Source organism: Echinops telfairi, unplaced genomic scaffold (genome assembly GCF_000313985.2).
Source record: "Echinops telfairi isolate 266 unplaced genomic scaffold, ASM31398v2 ScPeMD7_7469;HRSCAF=8507_1, whole genome shotgun sequence".
Lineage (NCBI taxonomy): Eukaryota > Metazoa > Chordata > Mammalia > Afrosoricida > Tenrecidae > Echinops > Echinops telfairi.
In genome coordinates, this window is record NW_022111373.1 from 351,894 (window position 1) to 377,429 (window position 25,536).

The following is a 25,536-nucleotide window of genomic DNA, read 5'->3' on the forward strand; positions in this document are numbered from 1 at the left end:
CCTGGGCTCAGGGCCTCGGGAGGGGCCGGCGCCCCCTTCTCCTCCGCCCCTGGGCCTTGGGTTTCTGTCCATGAGCTTCTGAGAGTGAAGTCCACTGAGGGCACTGGGGTCGGGCCCATTGCCAACAGGCCCGCCTGGCTTCCTGAGGCTGCTCTAGGGAGCCTCCTGGAGAGCTTTAGGCCACTGTCCCAAGGGGGACGCTGTCCTCGGGGAGGAAGAGCCCCAGCAGCTAGGGCTGCTGAGCAGCTGCCCCCACCTTGGGTGGGGTGGACCCAGAGCTGCTCCAGGCTCAGGAGGGCCAGGGGCAGCCTCAGAAGCACAAGGTCCATGTGGAGGGGGGCCCGGGCCCCTACATAGAATGCTCCTCTGAATTTCCATCCTTGTCCCCTGGCCCTGGGGTCTGGGACTCCCACAGAAGTGGATTCCCCCCCCCCAGCTTGTTATTCTGGAAGAATTGGTTCCTAACACATTGGACTGATGGTCAGGGCATCTAGACAGCTGACACATGATGCCTCTGCCCAAGCCTGCCTTAGCTCCCCAGGTCTCTGGAGGGTGCCCAGCCCCCCATGCTTTTGGGCCCCCACCCTCAAACATAGGGTGGATCCAGGCCTGCGAGGGGGTCACCATATGAACCGAATCCTGCATCCCAAGGAAGACGTTTGTGGTAGTGCTGCTGACGATGGTGAGAACGAAGGGTCCGCGTGGCCGCGCTCATTTCCATAGCTCACAGTGGCTAAGCTGCACTGTCTGCCAGGCATATTCAGGCATCCAGCCCTGATGGAGCCTACGGTCTGCTTAGGAGATGGCGGTATTGGGTCAAGGCCTCTGCGCTGGCCCACAGTGAAGCAGGTCTTGGAACCTGGGCTGTGTCCACGTGCAGGGCTGCCCGAGTGGCTTCTGTGCTGGGCCTCTGCCAGCCCTCCAGCTCCTAGACCAGGGCTCAGTTGATTTTGATGAGTTGACGGATGGATGGACATGTATACTGGGGGGAGAAGGGGGTGGGGAACCACAAACCCAGGTGCCCTGTGAAGCCTGGGTCATAAGGAAGGTGTCTGCTCTAGACAGGGCAGGGTTGGCTCGGGGAACTGACAGGATCTCCCCGGTCCGTCCCTGGCAGATATTTGCTGAGGAGGAGGCCGAGCTGGCCTGGGAGACGTCCCCGGAGAAGCTGCAGCAGTACCGCCAGGTGCACCTCCTGCCAGGCCTGCGGGAACAGGGCTGGTGCACCATCACTGCCAGCCTCCTGGCGCTGCCTGAGCATGATGCCCGCGAGAAGGTGCTGCAGACGCTGGGTGCCCTCCTGACCACCTGCCGAGACCACTACCGCCAGGACACCCAGCTGAACAGGACGCTGGCCAGCCTGCAGGTGGAGTACCAGGTGCTGGCCGAGCTGGAGCTCCAGGAGGGCGAGGCCGAGGGCTACTTCCGGGAACTGCTGGCCTCCATCAGCAGCTTGCAGCGGGAGCTGAGATGAGGCAGCCCTGCCCACTACCCCACCCCACCCCACCCCAACCGGATGGGCCTGGCTGCTGCTATTGAGCCCAGAGACACCAGCTGGGTGGGACTCTGCGGGATACCGGGCAGGATGGGGGGCTCCCCAGGGCATGGGGATCACCTGGGCAGCGCTAGCTTGGCCATTAAATGGAGGCAACAGGGCCCTGGTCTGTGTGCCTGCTGTGTGCCTGCGCCATAGCCAGTGCCCCTCCACCCCCACGCCCCCCCCACCCCGATTAGGAGAGGAGGTCAGGCCTCCCCACTCCGGGACATCTTGTCTCATCAGCCCAGGCAGCTGCAGGCTGCAGGACTCTGCTTTTGCCCCTCTTCTCCCTGTGCTGGAGCTGGGCTGGGCCTGAGATGAAGCCTTGGAGGTGGGGGTAACCGAGCCTGACGAGGCCTGGCCCCCACCCCAGAAGGGCTGAGAGCCTGCTGCCAGTTGCCACAGCAACCTGGGTGCCGGGCTTTCCTGATTTGGATTCTGGTGTGTGTGTGTTTCAGCCTTTCCAATGCGCCAGAGGCTCGCTCTGTTAGCTCTGCTGCCCGCCCCAGCCCAGACTGGGGTTGGCCACTCAGCTCATCTTTCCAGAGTGGAAACTAAGGCCCAGAAAATCGTGGGATTAGCAGTGGTCTCCTAGACTGTGCTGTAGACCCTCATCTGCCTGCCCAACTCAGCTTCCAGGAGGCTGAACTGCATGGGTGGGGGTGGGGGTTCCTGGGTACCTGCTGCCTCTATTTCTAACCCTCTAGTAGTCTTTGAGGGAGATACTGCCAGTGGGGAGATGCTGGGTCAGAGGCTAAGTGACCGACCTGAGGGCACTTCTGCTGAGGTGGCGGGATGGGGTGTTGTCTGTAGGACTGAGTGTACCACTGAGCAGGGGACTGTTCATTTGACAAGCAGTGGGATGGGAGCCCCCAAACCTTTGGGGCCAGTGGGGAGAGATCAGAGCATCTGTGGCCATGGGATCTGGGTGGGGCCAGAGCCCAGAGACACGGCAGCTCTGGGGTCAGCAGGTGGCGTTGGGGCCATGAGCTCTCAGAGGAGAGCACTGAGCCCACAGGGCAGGTATAGCCCTCAGTGAGGGCTGAAGCAAAGGGGGAGTGGTCGTGGGCAGGCCTGGAGATCACAGACACTCCGGTCTCTGCCTGCCACCAGGGTAAGGTCCCCTGGCAGAGACGGTCTGAGTCTCTGCTGCTCCAGGTGTGTGCCACAGACCCTGGCCCTGACCCTCCAAGCAGACTAGGGCCGAGCTGTGCTCAGACTCCAGGTCCACGCAGTGGGCCTCGCCTGGCCAGCCCGGCTGGATGCACCTCCTCTGGAGACGGGCAGCAGTGTGGCCGGGATCGGGCTGGGGCTGCTTGGTTGTAGGTTCTGGTTTTGCCCCCTACTCATCATGGACTATTGTCTACAGGCCTGGGAGGAACCCCGTCTCTGCTTTCCTCTTGAGGGCTGCCCTGGGAGCTCTGACCTGGGCCATGGGACTGACCTCTTACCTCCAGGGCCTACAGGGCCTTTCCTCTTCCTGCCTAGTTCGCAGCCTGTGGCCAGGGCGTTTGCATGGCAGCTGGGCCCCTTGAGGTGAAGAGGCCCCTGACCTTGTTGAGGAGGTCAGGCAAGGTCTCTCGGAGCAGTAACAACCACGCTGAACTCTGAAGGTTGCTTAAAGAACAAGCCAGGTGAGGGGGCGGGGGGAGGGGGGGGGGCTATCAGTCCCAGAGGATATTAAGGTGAGAGTGAGTGGTCTATTTGAAGAACCTACAAATTCAGAGTTGCTGGGGGCAGTGAGTGAAGAGTAAGGGCCAGGTCAAGGGTCCCGAGGTGGAGCTACAAGGGTGAGTGGGGCCAGGTTCCCCAGCAGTGTTGGTCTGATCAGGAAGTACATCCTCACCCTGATGGAGTGGGGAGCCAGGGGTGGGCTGCAGACGCATCGATTCTACGAGAAATCTAATTTAGTCCTAAGAGCTGGGCATTGTGCTAGGACCTGAAGTGTGGTACACAGCCCTGCTGCCGGGTTGACCATGCTACAAGGGCACAGACCATGAGTACCAACAGCTACGTAGGAATAACATGATGTGGGCCAGGGGTGTTGCAGATCAAGTGATCAGAGAAGGCCACACTGAACATGCACAGAAGCCTGAAGGACAGGAGGCAAGCAGCTGTGTGGGCACTTGGAGACGTGCCTTGCTGGCTGAGGGCATCGCAGAGGAAAAGTCCTGAGGGCTGCTTCTTCAAGACAAGCCAGTGTGCATGGAGCAGAATCGAGCAGATGGTAAGCAACAAGGCCAGAGAGACTGTGGAGGGGAGTGTACGGGCTCTGTTTGTCCTTGAGATGGCAATGGGGGGTGGGGGTGGGGGTGTGTGTGCTTGGAGCAGAGCAGACACCCAAAGGGGTTATCTCCTCACCGTATGGCTGTTTCTGTGTGTGGAACCGACCATACAGAGGCCAAGATGGAAGCCAGGAAGCCAGCGAGAAGTCCATTGCCAAATCCAGGTGAGAGGCGATAGAGAAAGCAGCCACGGTCAGTTCTCAGGTAGGCTTTAAAGGAAGAGCCCCAGGGATCTGCTCACGGATTGACTAGAAGGTATGAGGAGCCTTACTGCAGGGGGAGAGAGAGATGTGCGGCTAGAGGGAGAGGGAGGAGTGGTGGCAGATCGAGACTTTGGAGGACGTTTGTGTAGTAGAGACATGCCATTTGGACATTCTAGCGGTGACTGGGTGGCAGCTGAGCTAGGCTGCAGCCTATAGACGGTGGTGGCGGCGGCGCATGTGAAACGAGGCTTGGGAACAGAGCAGGGCGTGCTAGAGTCAGGCCATGTCACAGGAGACCTGCGGTGGAGACACGTACACATGATGATGAAATGAAACATACAAGCATATAATTAAATAAACCTGCATGGAAAAAGGCAATCTTAAAGGTGCTAGAAAAAAAGAACAAGCTAAACCTAAAGAAAGCCGAAGAAAAGGAAAGAACAGAAAGTCTTCAATGGAAAACAGAAACCTGAAGCGAAGAGTTAATGCAGTGGAAAGATAGTCCTTTGGGGGGAAAGCAGGGGTCATCAGTGTTCATATTGAAAGGGGTATCACCACAGACCCACCGCACATTAAAATAGCACTGAGGAAATAAACAGCACACAACTCTAAGCCCGTACATTTGACAACTTTAAGGGGTGATGGCAAAAATGCCATGAGCAACAGTTTTAGTCTTCTGTTACTGGATAAAAAGCACTACACGCTTAGTGCCTTAAAATCACATACATGGATGGCCTCAGTGTTCAGATATTTGACATGGATCTCACGGTGAGCAGAATGGATTCTTGGGTAGCTATCAGTTAGTTGATTGTAGAATTTACAGCAAACACACAGGAAGGGGAAGGGCTAAAAGGAGTTGGAAAAGGAAGAGAGAGGCTGGAAAGTCTGCCCAGGAAGCCACAGGAGCGGAGACAGTGCGACACTGGTAAACCGATCACGAGGAGGACTCAGAAGTAGACCGCACGGATCTCTCTGGTTTTGTTGATGCTGTTTTTCATAAAGATGAAAAGAAAGTCAAAGGAGGCGTGGTAGCCTTTTCAATAAACGGGGCTGGAAATACTGGGGATCCATATGTAAAATAAAACAAAAGAACCTCACATCTGACATAAAATTTAACTCAAAACGGACTATAGACCTGAAGATAAAATGTAAATATAAAAAACTGGAACAGTAGGAAAAAAATCTTCGTTGTGTTTATTTAGGCCAGCAGTTCTCAGACCAAACACCAAAGCACAACCCATAAAAGAAGTGACGTTAACGTCACCAAAATGGACCGTTTCTGCTCTGAAAGACCTCGTTAAGGAAAACTACAGACAGTAAGAAAATATTCGGGAATCACATTATGATACAAAGGACTTGCGTCCCGAATACATACATAAAAACTCTCAAAACTCATCAACAGCCTCTGAAAGAAAAAAACGGGCTTAAGATCTGAAAAAACATCACCCAGGAAACGGCACCACAGGAAGAGAAGTAGATGGCAGATGAACAAGGGCGCAGCGTAACCACTGCCTGTTAAGCGCCTACGTGCGATGCGAGCCGCCCACCTCGTTTGAGCTCATCGTTGCGTTCACCTGCCCCACGGTCTTCCTCAGTTTCACTTCCCGTCCGCTTTCTCAAGCACGATCTCTTCAGGGACTGGGCTCTCCTGACAACATGCCCGAAGTGTTCGAGGCAAAGTCTCGCCATCCTTGCTCCAGGGAACATTCTGGCTCTAGTTCTTGCAAGAGAGGTTTGTTCCTCCAGTTTAACAGTTTCTGATACGAACCGTATTCCTCAGCACCGCAATTCAAATGTGTCAGTTCTTCTTCAATGTTCAGTTTTCACATTGTGGGCAACTTGTTAAGGAAATGCAAATTAAAACCACAATGAGACTCGTACACTTACTATTGTACCTGAAAATACCCCAAACAAAACAGCCTGACTGATGTGCTGGTGGAAGGTACAGTGATGTGGCCACTTTAGGATCGGCGGTTTCTTAGACTGACCACGGTCAACAAAAACGCATCCTCATGCAAAAGCTGTATGGAAATGCTTGGGTGAACGCCCTGTGGGCTCTGCGTGCAGCGGTTCACTCCGCCACTGTAGCCAAGCAGGGACTAGTGTGCGCAACGTGGCGACTGAACCACGTCACGGAGTGAGGGAAGCCAGACGCCACAGCATGTGCCCTCAGTGACTTACCTTCCATCGCCATCAAGGCGATTCGACATGTAACAGCCTGTACGAAGAGCAGAACCGCTGCTCTGAACTCCTGAGATTAAATACTTATGGACGCAGACGAAATCCTTCTCCAGAAGAGCTGGATGTCCACTGTACTGTCGCTGACCCTTACATTCTGGAAAGGACAGCACTGTCAGCAAAGGGTGTTGCCAGGAGTCAAGGCTGGAGGAGAGGTGGCTAAGTGGAGTGGGTAGAACAAGCGAAGGGGGAGGCGATGGGGGGTACACCTGCCTTTATCTTGTGGTGGCAACACAAAATAGGAAGCAGAAGTATTTTCCTTTATGTAAACTTTAAAGCTAAATAAAACTAATGAGGATTGAAAACTTATCCTTTCATAATTATTTTATCATAATTTATGATTTTCCATGCTCTCGAGGTGTTTTGTGTTGTGTCTGTCGTGTGAGAATGCGACACACTGGCTCCTCCTCCCCACTCTACATTCAAGGACTTCAGCTTATAGCATGGACACCACAGAAACTGGGAGACGCTCTAAGACTAAGCTTATCCTATCGATTGTCTGGAGGAGGAACGGTTAATGTTGATCACACACATAAGCGTGCAGTGTCTGGAGCGGCCGTCATGAAGCGCACAAAAGTTCGAAGGCGTTGTCTTGCGGTATTCGGAAACTATTATGATTCAGCAAAAATGTCCCTCACTGCTAAGTAAAAGTCCACCCTGTGTTTTTGCTTTACTTTACTCCTTAAGGAAAACCAACATTTTTGTTAGAGCTACACTCAATTGTCATTTGCAGCCATAGGTTGGCTACAGATTATGGAATTCAAGAACGATCGAGGTAAACAAAGTAGGTGCTGTGGTTCTTCATGACAATAAAATTTAAAATAAACTGTGTATATAAGCTAGGGAGCATAAAGAATTTTATGGGGAAACAAGCATGAAAATATAATGAAATTTTCGCACCATGTTGTAAAGGCCCTGGCATATATTTCCCGATGGCCCCATCCATTCCAGAAAGCGGGTGGCTAGAAATTGAGCAGCACACACTGCCTGGAGCTCTGGTCTGGAGGCCACATCAGAGAAGCAAAGACTGAGCTGCGAGCGGTGCCAGCGATCTGCGAGAGGTGAGAAACCAGGCACCTGTAGAGGTGGTGATGTGTCGGGAGTGGCTGAGGGACACCCTCTTCGAAGGGGGCTGCTGGAGTGAGCTGTGGGGAGGTCCAAGGAGACGGAGTCTGTCACCAGAGAAGAGAAATTGATTAAGGGTGGAGATCATGGGCGGATTGCCTTCTTCTCACCATGAGAAGAATCAAGGGTTTTGTATGCTGGTTAACACAAGTCCAGGAGGGACAATCTGATGAGGCAGGAAGAGAGAATGGTGGTGACAAAGGTCCTTGACCAGGCAGGGCTGTCAGTTGAGGGGGTTTCTAACCCTGCCCCTGTCCACTGGCAGCAGGCCAGGTGTGCCTTCTCAGAAAGTGTGTGCCCAGCAGGTGAGCTCCCGGGAGGAAGCTGGGGAGCAGGAGTGCGGTTCCCCAGCTGTTGGGCAGCATGGAAGTCTGTTTATGGAGGAGTCCTGGAGATATCAGGGGCCTCCCCTTCAGGGAGTGTGACCCTGGCCTGGGGGGAGGGGGTGGCAAGTTGGGCAGGGCAGTTGTGAGGAATAAGGCTAGAGGGGAGTTGGGCCTTTGGGGAGCCAGGCAGGTTATCAGCAAGGACACTGGTCAGAGCATGCTGACCTAGAGGGGCACAGAGTGGGATTGTGCCTGCGGTAGAGGGAGCTGGGATGTTGGCTTCTCTCAGCTTGCGGCTTGTCTGTGTGTGCTGGCTGAGAAGTGGGGAACCTTAGGTGGCAAACCCTCCTGCAGTAAGCTGGAAAGGGGGCAGGAGCCTGCACACCCGGCCTCCTGCTGCCTCCATGCCACTCTGGAATGTGGTCTCCAGGGATGGGCTGCTTTCTGGGCTGACCGCAAACCTTTAGCTTGGACTCCCCAGGCCTCTGGAGCTGTCACAGTTGCCCGTTTTACGCTTTCCATATAGTCATTTAGACCAATCAACAGCTCACATAACAACAGCTGCTGGTCAGGCACATGCTAGGGCCTTGATGGGGATGACAAGGCCAGTGCTGTCTGAAGTCAGTCAGCCTGGGAGTGCTCTGTCACCCGGTGTGCCAAGGAGCTGGCAGAGCTGACCAACTTCCTCTCTGCAGCCTGGAGAACAGGGCCCAGGGAGGGTATTCGTTAGTCTGGAAGCTCCGCTGAAGCCTGTTCACTGTGGGTGACCTGCTGCTGGCATCTGAAGTACACAAGCCACCACAGTACAGCAAACTGACAGGCTTCTTAGACGTACAGCCAGAATGCTGCTTGCGGGCGAGGATGGCGAGACTTGTCTTCCCTGTAGGACACCATGCTGGGTAGCATGGAGGGGCAGCAAAAAGAACTGACACACTGGCGTCAGCAAGAGCTCAGACCTAGAACAATTGTGAGGGTTGAGCGGGGTGTTGTACAGAGGGCTGCTGGGACCCAACGGCACCGACCATCATGAACGAACATTTATGAACCTGCACCCCAACAGCATTCCACACAGGACTCCGGCGAAGGCGGAGTTAGACAAGTGAGCGTCGTGTGTTGGTCGGTCCATTGAAGACGGGCAGGCACGTGATGGGAGGGGGCAGCAGGCTGCGTGACGCTGGGTCACCACATGGCATGCAGTCCCCCAAGGGCTTCATGCAGAGGCTGGCTGGGTCAGATGTGTTTCCAGATGGTTCCTTTCTTTGCTGGGCCCACTCCCATTGGGGAAGGCAGGTCACCACTGGTAGCCATTCACCCAGGAAGCTCCCCGGCCCTGGAGAGCGCCGCCCGTGGGGAAGCGTGCATTTCCACCAGGGGAGAGAACATCAAAATGACTGAGTAGGCCAAAGTGCCTGCTGCCTGAGAGAGAGAAAGCAGGGTAACGGCTCCCAAAATAACCTCTTGACAGGGAAGGTCTTTCTGGCAAGGTGACATTTGACGAGACACTTGAAAGTAATCCTGGGAAAGGTGCATTGATTGATGCAGTCAAGGACCTTCAGGGAGACCAATAGAACGACGTCCAGCTTTTACCAAGGTGAAAACCACTGTCGCTCTGAACTGCGGCAGTGGCAACAGCCACTCTGGTGATCTAGGAGGACGCTGACTGCTGAGGAAGAGTGTGGGAGTCTTGCATCAGAGGAGAAAGGTAGCAGGCAAGAGTAAGGGCGGGTGGCTTCAGTGGGCTCATCAGATGGCTACGTGGATCCCTTGCCGGCATTGACCCTCGTGTTGTCCTCTCATGCTGCACAACAGGGAGGTCTGTGACCAACGGAACACAGCGCAAGTGAGCGAGCAGGTGAAAAGGCCATGCTGCTACCCTACAGAAAGGCCCCGTGGCCTGGACGACCTGTGCCCGCAGCCACATGAGGGAGCTGGGAACCAGATGCTCCATCCTGTCACACCTGCCATGGTAGCTTCCTGAGAGACTACACTGAGGTTCCTGACACCAGTGGAGAGGGGCAGCATTTGTTACTCTAGCTGCTAAATAATGGAGCAATCCGTTACACTGCAGTAGGTGATACAACGACGAAGGCTGAGACCAGAGGGAAGTAACAGGTGTGTTTGTAAATGCAGACAGCTATGTTTTGGGCTCAAGAAGGAAGGTGACTGTTAAGGGCAGGTGGCATGGAGATGGGCTTGGTGGGTTGGGAAGGAGAGGTGGCAGCAGTTTGGACAGGTCCCGTTTGATATGTGGATTGGAATCCAAGCACAGAGGCTTGGGGAGAAATTGGCACTTGGATGGTGCAAAGCTGGAGGAAGGCAGTGGAAGAGATTAGAAGAGGTCCACAGCTTCGGCTCCAGGACCACTTCCAACAATGAGAAGGTGAGTGTTCACTCGGACCTACTTCTCCTGAGAGGCTGAGAAGAGAAGATGAAGAAAGAGCCAGTCACAGTTTGGCCCTGTGGAGCCAGGTTACCTTGACCCAAGAGGAATGGCCTTGGAGTGGTGAAGGTGAGAGCTGGTTAGAATGGCGCGTGAGGAGGGGGTGGTTGTGTGTGTGTGTGTGTGTGTGTTGCAGATTGGAGGCACTTCCAAAAGGTTTAATATAAAAATCACGACTCTACTGGAAAGTTGTGAAAATTATTTTGGCCTTTTAAGACTTAGTTTCATAGTGGACTTTATTGGGAAAAGTTAGTGTAAAAAACATTCAGATTCAAAAAATTTAAATAAGACAGTAAAATTATACCTTGTAGCTATAGTAATCGCTATAGTAATCACAAATAAGGTAAGGCTAAATTATTGCCTAAGCAAACACTATTTTGTCAAGCTTCTGTATAAGCCCAAGGCAAGAAAACATTGCAATTATTAGAAATGAGCCCTATGATGAATGAATTTGCATTTGAAGCTGGAAGAAGGGGGGAGAGAGAAGCATGTTCTGATTACAGTATCACAACATTCTAGGCCCAATAGAAGCAAGTTAATTAATGTCCTAGCAGAGTACATTAGTAATTTTAACCATGCATTAAAATTCTCATTTTATGTCATAAAGAGAGTAATCTGTTATCTTCATAATACATTGTTCTATTGAGTTTCATATGGTTTGTCCCTCTGAAGACTGGGTTCCCTTCCTTCTGGAGGGATGGCTTCCTAAGACCCCCCAGCTGCTTCCCATGCTTGTCTTTGGTCATCTCTGCCAGGGCTTGCGGGGAGCCTCGCCCTCGGACTCGCTTCCTTCAAACCCACAGTGAGAATGGGGATCACAAACAAGTTAGTGTGGGATTCTCTTTGGTTATGGAATTCTTATGTACGCTTATAAAAATATAGCTAGAAATATGATCCTGAATTCTAAAAAGCACTTCTGATTGACTTAAAACACAAACATGTCCTTGCCAAATCCCCTGACCAGTTTACAATCCATCTCCCCCATCTCCCATCTAACAGCAGTGTTCTATTTAGCAAATACATGTGCGTGAGTGACTCATCTTTAGGGGGTCTGAGGGGTGGGGCAGCCGACGAGGGTGGAGTTAGATGCTGTCCATCGCCTTGAACTCACTAAGGGCCTGAACAGGGTTCACGTGCTTCTTCTGAGATGCCCGTTTGATCTTGGTCTGCGTCTCATCCTGTTTCTCTCTCTTCACCAAGGGCTTTTTCTCAGGTGCCTTCATCTTCCACGACACGGCAGGGAGGTTGAGCGAAGCCATGCCTTGAGACTTCTGGTACTTGGTGGATGCTACGTAAGACGCCTTCACTGTCTGCACCACAGCATTCATCAGGTTCTTGGCTGCCTGAATCAGAGACATGGCACTGTCCACCTGGGAGGACAGACAGAAAGGATGGTGAGCACAAGGCCAGCCCCACCTTCCCCGTGGGCCTGCCCACTGCAGTATACCTGTGCAGGTGAGGTAGGGCCCAAGAATTCCCAAGTTGATCCTGCTCAGACCTGTTTCAGACCCTCGTCCTTTTTCAGATTAGGCACTTTGGTCACAGATGAGAAGGGAAGGAATTGGGCCCTCCCATTAAGTCTTAATTAAATAAACCCTACGCCCAACATTTCTAATACCTTAAGCATCTAAATCAAATAGGGTGGGATCTTTGAGATATTTTTTGCCTCAGGATGGAATCTAACAATGAACCTATGAAATCTAGAATATAAAAAACATCTGGGTCCAAAATGTAGCAAAACAAATTACACTTAGCTCTCAAGACTTAAAATAACCCTCCGCTATGTGCCAGCCTGAGGGCTGTTGTTCTTTCTCCACGATCATGGGATTCTCTGCTTCTGCAACGGCTCTTATCCTCAAAGGAATGGCCAAACTAACCAGTCCTCTAGGAACACTTCTCACGGACAGGGATGGGGAGTTGGTTCCGACTCACAAGCACCCAACGTACAGCAGGACACAGCAGGGCCTGGGCTCGTGCTGTCCTCACCACTGTTCCTACGCCTGAGACCGTCCCTGTAACTGGCTTTCTATCGCTAGCTCTTTGTGGTACAGTGACCAGGTACTCTTTCCTTTTCTCTGGATGTTTCTTGCATCTTCCCCATAGAGCCTTGCAGCATTACAACTCGGGGCTTGATTTCCCCTGGGGTTTATGCTTTAAGGACTGCTCAGCGGTGCTCCCTTTTTGGTTTTCTAATGCTGGGTCTTGTTTGACTTCACTTCTTCCCTTTCCTTTAGAGTCTCTTCTGAAATCCACTCAACCTTTCTTTTCAATGGTTGTTTTTTTCCTCTTTTCAGCCTATTGCATGGAGTTACACTAGTCCAAGTTGAAAGTGTACCCCAAATGGCGACATCATACAAGAGTAAGACAAAAGTATTGCCGTCAACCACAGAAACGTTTATGAAACAAAAATATCAGAAGATTAAGTTACCATCTCGATGTGGCCTGCATCTAGCAGATACAGTACTTTTCTTTATCTTTCTTTTTTTGGGGTAGGTGTTGTTATGATATACTTCTGAAGGTGTTGCTTCTATCTCTAACCCTTCCCTGCAGAGCTCTTTCTGTGATTTATACCATGTCAGTCTTTGAAGGACTCACATAATGTTCATTTTTAATGTTGACTCATTCCACAGTAATCTTCATTAGCTTTGGTCTTGTTTAAAAGTCTTGATGGAAAGATCAGGCCTTTGAGTTAGTCAATCTTCCCATAATACTTTTGGCTCCCATCATGCCAAAAGCTGGCTGAGGCCTAGATCTTTGGCTTAAAAATGAAACTACAGAACCCCATGAGGTTGGAAACTTAAGTAGATGTCAGTGTCCCGGAAATCCACAGGTATCTTCCACCACTTCCTAGACTTTCATCAATTGTCTTCCATTATTGAGGTTGATGGTCGTGCCTTCTTAGGCTCATCTTTTCAGACTCTCCCCGAAATGCTTGATGAATTTAAAAACTGTTGTTTTGGGTGGGGTAGCAGCCCCGTAAGCTGTTTGCAAAGCTTTGTTGATTTGGGGAGATGCCCTCTTGAGTTTTGTATAAGAGTTTAATCTTAGTTTTGTTCCATGGCACAAAAAGTACCCTTTCTTTGAGGGCACCACCAGCTCAGACAAGTGGACCGCTGCGGGGCTCCGCTGTAGCCGCTCACCGACTGCAGGCATTATGATCCGTGCCCGGACTGGGACCTTTACCACAAAATCTTTGATTTACTCTTGTACAAGTTGTGAGACTTAAACTTCTGACAAGGGATGGTCTCATTTAAGCTTCAGTGGACCACATGCACTCAAAATCCACTACCCTTCCTTCAGCTCGTTGTCCCTATCACCCTGTCTGAATCTCCCAGGAATTATCAATAGATCTTGTGTATTCCATGTTCGATCAATTCCAGGCTGCAGACTCATGCAACCCTGTGTACAACAGAACAAATCTTAAACATAACAGTTGTGAAGATGGTGTTATCAATCCATCTTATCAAGGGTCTTCCTCTTTTTTGCTGCCTCTTGAGAACTTCTTCCAAGACAGGTTTGTTTGTTCTTTTGCAGTCCGTGGTCCTTCCAAGATTCTTTGGTCTTCCTTATCCGATGTCCAACTTTCACACGCATACGAGGCCATTGAACACGGCAGGCCTTGGGTCAGGCAGACTTTCTCCAACACTTGAAGCTGCGTGTGCAGCAGACTTACATTAGGCCACTTCCTTCTCAAGCTTGGATGGGCGATGTGCTTGCGCTGGTCACCCTGTACCTGAATCCCTTCTCCCTGTTCCGGAGGCTCCATCACAGGACCGCTGCAGGCAGATTTCTTCAAGGCTTTCACTCGTTTCTTTTTGTCGTCATTGTCAGCGATCCCTTGGACAGTGGTAAGGGTCGTCCTGCTGTTGCCTATTGAATTCTTATATGGATCTAATCCTCCAGTCCTGGTGCCACATTCCACTTCGTACAGACAGTCCAGCAGGCAGACTGAGTGAGTGTGGTGAGATGATGATGCAACTCTGCCTGACCCCCTTGATTTCAAGCCGTGTAGTTCGCATCCTTCCCTGGTGTTTGCAGCACTGACTCTTACTCTGGGCCAAAGATTCTACATTAGACACCTTAAACATCTGTCTACCTCTATTACGCACATTCCAAAACCACTTCCACATTGTAGCATTTGTTAAAGCAGCGCCCCCGCCCCCAATTCTGAGTACCAAATTCTGTCTTATTTTCTCACAGGCGTGGGGGCACTAGATGTCTGACTTCTGGGGGAAGGTCCTTGCCAGCTTCCACTCCTGGGTGAGGATCTTCATGTGCTGCCCCGCCCCCCAACCCACATCTGCTTCTTTCACTTGCTTAATTCCCTTTATATAAATTCATAACAAACCCTACATAACTCTTGTCAGGACAGGCACAGACGTTAGGATTTATGACACATTTGGGGGAGGCGGGGGGGATACAAGGTCAAGCACGACACAATGTGCATAAGCAAATTACGCTGAATTTAAGAAAGCAAACTATGTGTGGGTAAAATCTGATAATTTCTTAACACGATGAATTCTTCTCTGGAGGAGGAAGACCTGCCGTTCACCAGGGAGCTGCGCAGCCTTGGTGTCCCCACCACTCAACCCCAACCCAGCCAGGGCAGGTAAGGGCCAAGTATAGAGGCTATTTTACATTCTGGACAAGCCTTTGCCCGCATTGTCACTGACCATCTTTCCTCACGGATAAAACTTACCCCAGAAACGACAAGCTCCCCACCGAGGTTCTGCACTTCGGCCTTGACTTTGCTGCAGATGTTGAGCTGGTGGCAGTAGAGGGCAATGCGCTGCAGGTAGGCCAGTAGGTCCTGCTTGCAGGCCGAGTCTGGGCACTGTGAGGAGAGCAAGTGAGCACCAGGCCTCTGGGCCCAGACAACACCCACACCCCCAGCAATCTCAAAAGGTTTGGAGGGGCACTGCCTCGCTTTCTGGCTACACACCCATGACCACCCTCCTATGGCTTTTGGGGATGGAGACAGGTGAGGGCCTGGAAGGCAGTGGGGCATCAAGGACCCTGCAGTCCAGGGTAGTCCATCTGACTTGAGGGGAGAGGAAAACCACTCAGGTGGAGGAGTCTACTGAGACTTTTCCTGGGTGCAGAAGGCCTTGACCTTCAAGGAGACCACCCCCAGGAAATCAGGGTAAGCACCCCTTCTGCGCAGTTACCACGTAGCATGAAGAGGTGCACAGGGGCTGAGGCCTGGCTTGCTGACAGAGCTTAGAGATGTGGAGGTGCCCAAGGCAGGCTGAGCAGGTTGCACCCCAAAAGGAGCAGGCTAAATATTGACAGCACCACCTTTCTTCCAGTGACACTGAGGCACAGTGATGGCTGCAGACCCTTGCAGACATGGTGAAAGACTCCATTCTAAGATGTCACTCCCAGCTGCCAAGTGGGGCTTAACCCTGGCAGCGTTGGGAGGGGGCACCTGAGGTGATGGGGCTGGAGAGACAAGAATGGACGGTGTTTGAGCAGGAAACCTAACAGAGGTGGTAATGGAGAGAAGAAAGTCAGGGATGACTTCTCACTGACAGCGGTTACTCACCCCCTTGTCTGGAAACAAGGACAGTCCCGGGGGATTGCAGCTCTTGAAAAAGAGAGCTACAAAACTGCAGTTTGTAGGAACCCAGCCGTTCCGGGGATCAGCATAAAGGAATCTTGTGGGCGGGGGGTGCTGAGGTTGTACAATCAGGACTCTGACTTCTCTATAATTATTAATAAGCTTTAAAAAGACCTTGTAACAGTTACCTGGTGGGAAAAGTTCAGAATCTATGTACCTGCTTCCGAGATGTGAGTTAGGTTCACTTTGCATTCAACTACAAGACTGATCAAAACCTACGATAGCCTCCATCAAGCAGGTTCAGGACAACATTTGGGATAGCGAGCAGAGACCTGCCTCGGGAGGAAGGTTTGAGTGCCGGGTGGGTAGCCTGTCACTTACATGGTCTGCGATGGTCCGCCCGAGCTTATCCATCCGGGAACCTGCCTCGGCAATCTTCTTGGCGGCACTGATCACATCGGAGGTGTTTTTGAGTGGTCCTTTACCTCTGAAAAAGGGAAGATGATTCACTATAGAGGAAGCCCCCGGACCCATAGGGGGCGCTGCCCTGGGGGCGTGGCTCACCGGGTGAAGTCGGTCATTTCCATCATGATCATGCACATCTGCTTGGCCAGCACAATGATGTCGTTGCCGCTGTCATCCCATTTGGACACTTCAGCGTCCAGCTTGCTCTTTTCTTCCTGGAAACTGGCCACCTGCTCAGCAATCTTTGCTTTCTGCTCCTGGGGCAGCTGGGCCATGATCGCCTAGAAGCCCACGCACAGACAGCTCGTACAGAAAGGGAACATGAAGTGCTCACCGTGCATTAGCAACGAATATGTCCAACTGGTCACCCACCACATAGGTAAGACAATGCTTTAATAGGTTTCATTTTGTCTGAAGGGCTATTTCTTCTCATCTTGCACAACAAGTTTATGGCAGCCTGAATTCCCGACCCAATTTCAAAAGCGAGTTCTTGTGTGGAGGGAAGTGGAGTGAGGAGTAGAAGGCTCCGATCAGAGTTGTTTGGGGACAGGGCCTGCTGACCAGCCTCCTGCAGTGGGCAGAGCTGGCGCACGGGGCCATTTCCTGACCACATTTGTCTTTAGAGCGCCAACTTTTCAAGGTGAACTCTAAGTTGTTTCCTTTCAGTTGAAGAGGAAATGCAGAGAAATGTACATTTTGGCTTACCCGAGCTGTCCTTAAATCTTATACAAGCAGCATGTCAAGGCCATGTCTACTACCAACCTCCCTAAAGGGCCTGTGACACTACCTAAAACACTCGCTGTTCAGTAATTTCCAAGAAATTTCCAAGGAAAAAAGACTCCTTGGAAATATTTCATGGCAGCCTCCCAAAATATAAATGCTACTGATTAAAGATTTAATGACTCAAAGGAATGCAGTGGCTGTGGTTTTCTTGACGATACCACTTAACGTAGCTTCTCTCCCACGAAGAACACCCTTCCTACCCAGGGTGGCAGCGGGATGGACAAAAGCAGAAATGTTAGGCTCTGCCATGCGTGCGAAGCCCCAGGGCTCCCGTTCCTGGTCTCGGCTGAGGAGGTGGTGTGGAGGAATCTCAGGCTGACTAGCAGGTGCCACAACTTAGGTTGGTGTCAGTCCTGCTGCAGGAGAAGAGGGCAATGTGACTGATCCCTGGGGGGGTGTTTCTTACCCGGGCACTCTGGCCAGCTATCAGCTGGTCATCTTCTGTCTGGACGCTTGTCCTGCTTCTGACATCAAAGTCTTCGGTCTCAAAGTCCGAGTCATCCAACTCCTCAGGGGTCTGCCGCCAAGACACAGAGATCAGGAATCAAGCACAGCCTGGGTGCTGCTCAGAGCATGCCTGTTAGTTAGCAAAGGCCAACTCCCCGTGACACGGCTGCTGCCCCAAAGGGAGAGGCCCACGAGTCCTCACAACGAAAATGAATCCTGGTTCTAAAGACCATGCCGATGGAACTCTGGATTTCAATGTGTGATGTTCCAACCAGCTATGGGCACCTAGGATGAGGCTGCATGAAGCACAGGCCAGCAGCCTGCCGGGCAGGGGCCCGAAAGGGCCTGGGTGCTTCTAGAGGGCTGGGGGTTCCCTTGCAGCCACTACTACAGGTTTGTATGATACAAGGTTCTCACTTCTTAATGTATTTCCCCAACACCTTCATCTTAAAATAAAGGTGAGAACTGTCCTGGGTGGAAAAGGTGCTGTCTTAAAAATAGAGGTGTTTGATACAGCATGAAGCAGAATTTTATACTTTCCCCACTTTATGACAGAGAAAATTAAATGAATTAAGTAATACCAAGCCTTATCTTATGGAACCAGAGTGCTTTGAAGAATAAAAATAGGCAATGCACCCCACCTCCTCCTAACTTTTATCAGAGAAAGCAAATATGGCAGGTAAAGGCTGAGTAAATACCAAGGGACTGATTACTGGTCCTAACTCTTTGTTGTAATTATGAAATAAGATTCTGATTTTGCACAAACCATCAGCCGCTCATGATTAGCTGCTGACTTGAGACATGTCATCTTCTAAAAGTTATCAGCACGGGGACTAGCAGGCAGAATGTAAAGGGCAGGCTGGCAGTGTAGTGAGTCCCTGGAATCCAGAACCCGCCCAAGGAGCACTGGGGCCTTCCTCCGTCCGGGTGAGAGCTGGGCAGCACAGAGCACACGTCACTGCCAAGCCCTGGACGGACACATACTATATCTAGTTGGACACTCTCACTACTTCCCGACCTTCCAAGGGGAGCACAGGAAGGGGAGAGGCGCTGGCTCCATTCCTCGAGGGGCAGCAGCGGGCGGCCTGAGGCATTTGTTTGCCGGGTGATCAGCCATGGGGTTTTAGACTTTCAGGGGAGGATTCAAGTGCATGGCCCGAGCAAGGAGGTCAGGTTAGAGTCCCATCTGCTGACATATGGAGATAGTGGGTGGAGCTCATCTTAGGGTTAACCTTCACATGCCAATTAGACAAGGCAGCGGCAAAGAAGGAATACACAAACTGTCAGTAGCTAAGTGGCCACCTCAGAGCGTTCCATACCCCGGGAATGCATGCAGACAGCAGAGGTCAAGGACTTTGGGGCTCATCGGGGCCAACTGGGTTAAAGGTGAGAAGATAACAAAGGGTACGGAGCAGGAGGAATCCCAAGAGAGGTTCCCCCTTTAAGTGGGGGGGGGGGGGCAAGAGTGTGATGGCTGGGGCAGGTGGGTGAGCTACCAGAGCAAGAAGAGTGGGATCGAGGCCCCAGGATGCCCTGAGCAGGAAGGCAGACCACACGGTACAGAGGCAGCAGTGTTCTAGCTGCCTCCACGGCCACTGACCGGAGATTCTGAGCAGGGATGTAGGAAATTGCCACAGGACAGTGCGATAACTACAATCCTAGTCATGTCTGGCTCTGGTCCACACGCCCAGAGTTGGTGATCCCCTGACCCTTGATCCTCCCCCGCAGTCACTACATGTCACTCACGGGCTGAGATTCTCAAATCCCACAGGCTTTACCGCAGACACTCCACACAACTCATCACTGGGGTTTCCTTTATTCTATGTCTAGGTGACTGCCGCCTGAATGCGAAGACCTCGGGAAAACAAGGCTGTAAGACCATGAACACAAGTGACCCAGGGACCCTGTCACACCAAGTTATGGCCACTGGTTTCCTTGAACTCGGAACAAGCAGCAGGGTTGACGGCAGCCACACTCCCAGCAGAGGCCGCATCACATCATGAAGGGCATGTGACAGAGAAGCCCCTGAATTCGTTCACATCAACTCAGAGGGGCCCTGGGCTTTCCCTCAGGCATGGAGACCTGCCCAGCCCCGCCCAAAGCCCTGTCAGCAGGGGCGCTCCAGGGAGAGCACACCTCTAGGCTGCATGAGGAACTGAGCGGTCTCCAGTTTCTGTACGTTCCCTGACTCAAACTGCAGCCTCACACTGTACTGACTGTTTGCTCTAAATTAAATCCTCGGGGCAAACTCATGCTAGCTCCCCTTCTCAGCCCAAGTTTGGGCTCTAACTTACAACTAACAGTCATTTTAGACAACATAATTAAATATATCTCATTCTAAAAGCTTTTAGATTCATGGTTTTAATATACTGCCACTGCCTCTGCTGAGCTCCAGAATGATGCATTGCTCAAGTTTAGCAAACGATAAGAAAGAAGCTGTTAAAACATCTGAAATGCAGTTACTCACCCTTATCATCAGCACTGCTTTCCTGATGTCCCGGATGCCATCATACACCAGGCGGGAGGCATCGATAAACTCATTCTCATCCATGGGCTGGGCAGGGTCTGAGCTGAGGGCTTCCACCGCCGCTTCCACTTGCTCCGTGAAACGTGGCATCACTGCCGGGGAGAGAGGCAAGTCCTGCTGGCTGAGTGGACACCACTCCCCACCCTCAGGCAGGTATTTATGGTTGAAATAAATTAAATGCAGCCTTTTATGAAAAGGAGTCATTTTGTCTCTGAACAGATTCTGTCAGCAGTGGTGTTTGGATAGATGAGAACTTCAGGTGGAATTATCTGGGGGGCGTGTGAAGAATGGAGCCCATCTTCATGCGTTTGTTCACTCATTGGAGACTTCACTCAGAAGTTTATCTTAAAGAACTGTGTCCAAAACCCCATCACCAACGATTAGTTGAGAGAGAGAGATGTGGGTCTTCATCACAACTGAGCCTGGACCTCCAAACTCCCCAATAGGTCATCCTGGCCGCACCCCACTCAGGCTGTCTAGGTGGGAGCCAGCACCAGGGAGGTGCCCCCTTCCCCATAGCCCCATCCCTTACCTGTGTTGGAAAGCAGCTTGGTGGCCTCCAGCACCTTTTCTGTGTAGACCCCAGGCTCATAGTTGTCCATCTCTGAGGTGACCACGTGAATGACCCGGGCTGCCCGGCCTCGGATTGCACCAGCTGTGCGGTCCAGCCCATCCACATCTTTCTCTTGCAGGGCAATGACGCATTTGTTCACATCTTCCAAAATATGATTCTCTGAGCAACAAGAAAAGGCCCATGAGCAAAGTGGACTACCACTGCAAGACACCAGCTCTAAGTTGGCACGTATCGTTTCGTGAATGTGTACTTTGTGCCAAAGTGCAAATGCCTTTACGTGTGCTGTTTATTTGACTGAGGAGCTACTCAACCCCCAAGAACAATCTTTAAAAAGAAAAAATCTTGCCAGGAACCTTAACTTCTCTTTCTTCTTAGATAATTTCACTAACCTCACAGTCGTGTCTAAATCGGAAGACATTCAGCATGTGGGTCATGAGGTCGTGCATTTCATTTTACTTGGACATACAATCCGTTTCCATGGGAAAAGCCGTCAAGAAATCAAATACCACGTTCTATCAGGCAAATCTACAAAACTTCTTTCAAGTGTTAAAGAGCACAGCTGTCACTTGAAGGAGTGCAGTGCACCTGGCAGAACCGGTGGCATTTTCATTCATCTCATATGCAGATGATTGAAGAAAGCTAGATAATGAATACAGAAAACCAAGGAAGAATTGATGCATTTGAATTCAGATGTTGACGAAGAGTATTGAAAGTACCCCGACGGACAACCAGAACAACAAACAAATCTGTCTTGGAGGGCATACAGCCAGAATCTCTCTTAGATGCAAAGATGGCTGGGCTTCACCCCACACACTTTAGGCATGTTATCAGGAAAGCTCAGCTCCTGGACACGGACATCACGCGCGGTAACGTAGAGGGTGAGTGCAAGAGGAGGCGGCGCCTTAAAGAGATGGGCTGAACTCAAACGTGCCGACTAGGAGGGTGGTGCAGGGCCAGGAGTGTCTCAGGTCACTCTGTTGTACATGCAGTCATTGAGCCGGAAGTGAGTCTAGGGCACCAAATAAGAGCAGCAGTGGCGCCTTCCAGTTACAAAACTGGATTTTGGAGGACCCACCAAAATGATTTTCCTTCAAAGCAACACACTGGATTCTGGCAGTTCAATGCAACTTCATCTGTTATCACAAGGTGGAAGCAAATAAAATGTATAAGACTAAGTAAAGGAATGACCCTCTACTTACTTAGTAGGCTACCATGTGGCCCGTTAAAACAGATGAGCTAGGTCCATGAATAGACCAAAAGTGGAAGGAATGTTCTCACTCACCCGGGGCTCCAGAGGTCACCAGCAAATAGGCCAAATGACGGAACCCCAACTCATGCAGTAGGTGTGGGGCACAGAGAAAACACCCAGGGCCTCATTGGGACATGCCTTTCCTGTTCTGAAGTGAGATTCAAGATATGCAAGATCTCTTAGAAGTACTATCTGTTAAAACCAGCCTACTCCTCTAAACCAAGAATGCACTTAGTAGGTGCACTATAGTAGGTGAAAGACTAAATGGTCAAGATAGTTCAAATTAATCTGTTTAAGAAACATCTGGTAAGGGGAAACGGGGAGCTAATAACAAATGAGTACAAGAATGAAGAAAATGCTCTAAAACGGATTGTGGTGATGATTGCACAACTCTTCCTGAAGTGAGTGAATTATTGAACTGCATGCTATGTGCACTATATGCCAATCACACTGCTGGGGGCGGGGGGCGGGAACAGAAGAAAGAACACATCTGGGCATTTCTTGGATTGCCCCCGTCTCACCTCTGGCTGCCTTATTACCCAGACAAGTCAACATCCATGATGACTTCCCCTGCCTTCCCCTCATCACAGCCTCTACCAACATACTCAAGTCCGATTATATATATAATGTCTACCTGAGTATCAGGGAGATGACAATCTGACTCCTCACAATATCCAAAACAAGAATTGGTCACAATGCCATTTCTTCTCATCCCTTGGAAGGTAAGCCAGGGGCAAGTGGTACTTGGCAGAGCTAGGAACGAGGAGAGCTGCCACGATGTCCTCTCTGAAGGCTTTGAATCCACGGTAGGTGGCAGCCCAAGAGCCTAGAGCTATAGCAGGAGCTCTGTGATGTCCTGACATGACTTGGCTTGGCTCTGCTAGGCAGTCTTTCTAACTCCCACCAAGAGGCTGGGTGGGAGCATACAAATAAGGTATAAGGGGCTTCTGTGAAGTGTTGGTAAGTGTTTGTCATTCCATTAGGTATAAAGTGAGCCATCTCAGAGGCAGACACAGAGAGAACCCTATAACCATTCAAATGAAAAAGCCACCGGAGAGCACAGCACTGAGACCATAACACAGTGGTGGCCTTCCGGGTTCAAGGAAGGAGCAAAGCTGAGTACATTCAGGAAGGTAGCTGCCTTGCAAAGTAGGGTGCCTTCTGGGCATCGATCAGCAATGAAGCAGCTTTGTGGCACGGAAGGAGGACAGAAGCCAAGGACTAAAGAGCCTGATGGCATGGCTAAGAGGTACCGTGGACTGTGCTTCGTGTATTAATTCTGATCGTAGTAAACTCTTGTCTAATAAACCCCATTATCATGAGTACTGTCTGAGAGTCCTGTGTAGCCACTGCACTGGATAATCAAAACCCGCAGAAGGGTTGGGTGTAGAATGTGTGGGAGGGATGGTTGGTGTCAGAATAAGGGACAGAGGATGGAGAGTAGAGGCACATCTGACCTCTGCCTCATAAGAATCATCCTTGGGCACTTGTGTAGCCAGAGAAGGTCAGAAGTGACCCCCATGCCATTTCCCTATACTTCCTCTTTCTAGTTCCCCTTAGGGACTGTAGTCAAGGACTTGTAAGGGATTAGACCTTTGTTTTGAGACAACAGGTTTGTTAGAATAAGAGGAGCAGGAGGAATCACCCGGAGAAAGGAATTATTAATGATATGAAAGAGCTGAAAAAAACAATTGGTTAAAAAAAAATTGTGAAAGACCAGAAACTTAATTGTTATTAAAGGAGGACAAATGAATTACCACAATACTCATGTAGCTAAGGCGTAATTTAGTCTCTACTAGTTAAAAAATTATGAGACTTGCTACAGTTTACATCACTGCACTATCAAAAGAGAAAACAAACTTCTAATATAAACAGATTTTGGGGCATGCATTTGAATCAATTATAAGACTAAATGGGTTGGGGCACTCCAGAGCACATTTTATGTGATGATAAGTTTGTGTGTTTATACAAGTCTCAGCCATCAGTAGAGGCTGTGGGCAAGTTCTCAGTTAACAGACTTGTCCTCATCTCTCACTTCAAACTAAAGAATGAACATCTTCCAATATCATTGCTTTGCACCAAATGTATAGGAATGCTGTCCCATATGAAATCAACATTTGAGAGTTAGATTACGCATTTTAGGACCATCTAGATGCTAAAAGCAGCAGCTGTGGCTCGAGTCCAAAGACAGGAGGAGACTAGAGTAACCACGGGTGGCACAGAGCTGGGATTTCAAAAGGTTCAACATTTTCGATTTTTAAGTGAACATTTTGGCCTCAGCAAGCTTTCAGTTTGATGAGTACCACAAGCACTGTGCAAACATCAGCTCGCTCAAAGTTGATCGGACCACCAATATTTTAAGCCAGTGGGAAGCTGTGGTTGTTAGGTGCCATCAAAGTCAGTTGTGACCCATAGTGGCCCTGTCCTCACAACTGTGCCTGAGCCTATTTCTGCAGCCATCTCATTGAGGGCCGCCCTCTTTTTCAGCATAATGTCCTTCTTCCAAGCTCTGGTATCTCCTGACAGCATGTCCAAAGTATGTAAAATGGAAGCTAATGATAATTTTATGGAATGATTTGTAAACAAGAGAAATGAGTCTTGGATTTACCAAATCAATCCAGAGAGACTAAGGCCCAGTCAATAAAGTGGATTCCAATCAGATTTGCCAGGCTGGTTAAATTCAAGGCAGATTTTAGAAAGCTATGGCAACAGTTTGGTTTTTTTATTCTTCAATTCTGAAAAAGTAATCTTAATAGGTTTTCTCGAAGGATACAGGACAATCATGGGGAACTTACTATACGGCAGTTTCAAGGAAACGGAAAACTACATTGGTAAAAAAAATAGCCAATGTTCTGTGGAGTCTTTTCCATCGCTGCATCACAGTTGCTCATTCTCCAAGGACAGTGCAAGGGCAGGCCAAGGAGAATCTTGTTGGCAGCCTGATTCTGTCTGCTCTGCAACCCTGACCTTGCTCTTTAGACTTTTCTTTGTTCCCCAAATCCAAGGAACATTACATAGGAAACAAGATTTGAGTCTCTGGAAGATGAACAAATACGGTCATTTAGACATGGTGTAAACTGAAGACCACAGAAGGCTTCCTTCCGAAGTGTACGGACCTAGATGGAGGATGTCAGGAAACCATAGCTTCTGAGTGAAATTAAGCCAATCACGAAGAACATTTAGACCACTGTGGTCCTTTTTGTTTTTAAATCAGGAAAATGTTTCCATACCAAAATAAGCATGCTTTCTTAGTTGCCAGAGGGGTGGAGGCTGGGGGAGAACAGGCTAGAGGAGACGTGTTAACTGGGGTGAAGGAGAAGATAATATTCTGCCAGAGGAAGGGGAGGGGGTAGATGGTGGAATATGGGCAACTACTGGGAGGCTTGTTAGGTTTTTGAATTAACAAATATAGATCTGATCTGTAAACCTTCACCTAATTAAAAATCAGTGTTTAAAAAATGCATTCCTCCTCCCAAACCCCCCAGTAACATTGCATTTTGATATTTGATGACTAAAGGTTTCCAGTCAATTATTTTCTAGCTGTGCTTTCCTCACCGGCCTGTGCTCGATCTACGCTAATCTAAACTAAATAAAGACTACTCCTGGCTAAAACACAGGCACTGGGTTCTAATCAGCCGTCTTTATTGAACCCAGCACACAACGCCGATAATAATATTAAGACTGACCATCTGAGAAGAGATATGAATCCAGTATTTTCTCATTATTGAACTAAGACTTAACCTAGTTTCAAAAATGTTAAAAAGGTGGTGGCAGTGT

At 50.2% G+C, this 25,536-nt stretch overlaps 2 protein-coding genes and 1 long non-coding RNA gene across 6 annotated transcripts in view; 2 read left to right on the plus strand and 1 right to left on the minus strand.

The window, feature by feature from the left end:
- Positions 1-1,656, plus strand: part of SIL1 (SIL1 nucleotide exchange factor) — a 331,892-nt gene extending 330,236 nt beyond the window's left edge. For both annotated transcript variants that reach the window (XM_004696651.2, XM_045285135.1), the window contains one exon: positions 1,118-1,656. In XM_004696651.2, the coding sequence (XP_004696708.1) occupies positions 1,118-1,474 (357 nt within the window). In that variant the 3' untranslated portion in view covers positions 1,475-1,656. The remainder of the gene's footprint in view (positions 1-1,117) is intronic.
- Positions 1,657-3,242: 1,586 nt separating this feature from the next.
- On the plus strand, positions 3,243-19,752 carry LOC123521078. 2 transcript variants are annotated; one of them, XR_006679570.1, is made up of 7 exons: positions 3,243-3,764; positions 3,936-7,324; positions 9,180-9,416; positions 9,524-11,548; positions 14,355-14,414; positions 14,687-14,763; positions 19,240-19,752. It is a non-coding gene; the product is annotated as an uncharacterized LOC123521078 (long non-coding RNA). The 2 variants fall into 2 exon arrangements; XR_006679571.1 differs by lacking the exon at positions 14,355-14,414 and having other exon boundaries at positions 9,180-11,548.
- Positions 10,373-25,536, minus strand: part of CTNNA1 (catenin alpha 1) — a 210,673-nt gene continuing 195,509 nt past the window's right edge. For both annotated transcript variants that reach the window (XM_004696649.4, XM_045284982.1), the window contains exons 12-18: positions 20,469-20,669; positions 19,877-20,028; positions 17,369-17,479; positions 16,279-16,460; positions 16,096-16,201; positions 14,854-14,988; positions 10,373-11,524 (exon numbers count right to left, since the gene is read on the minus strand). In XM_004696649.4, coding sequence (XP_004696706.1) covers positions 11,237-11,524; positions 14,854-14,988; positions 16,096-16,201; positions 16,279-16,460; positions 17,369-17,479; positions 19,877-20,028; positions 20,469-20,669 — 1,175 coding nt within the window. In that variant the 3' untranslated portion in view covers positions 10,373-11,236. The remainder of the gene's footprint in view (positions 11,525-14,853; positions 14,989-16,095; positions 16,202-16,278; positions 16,461-17,368; positions 17,480-19,876; positions 20,029-20,468; positions 20,670-25,536) is intronic.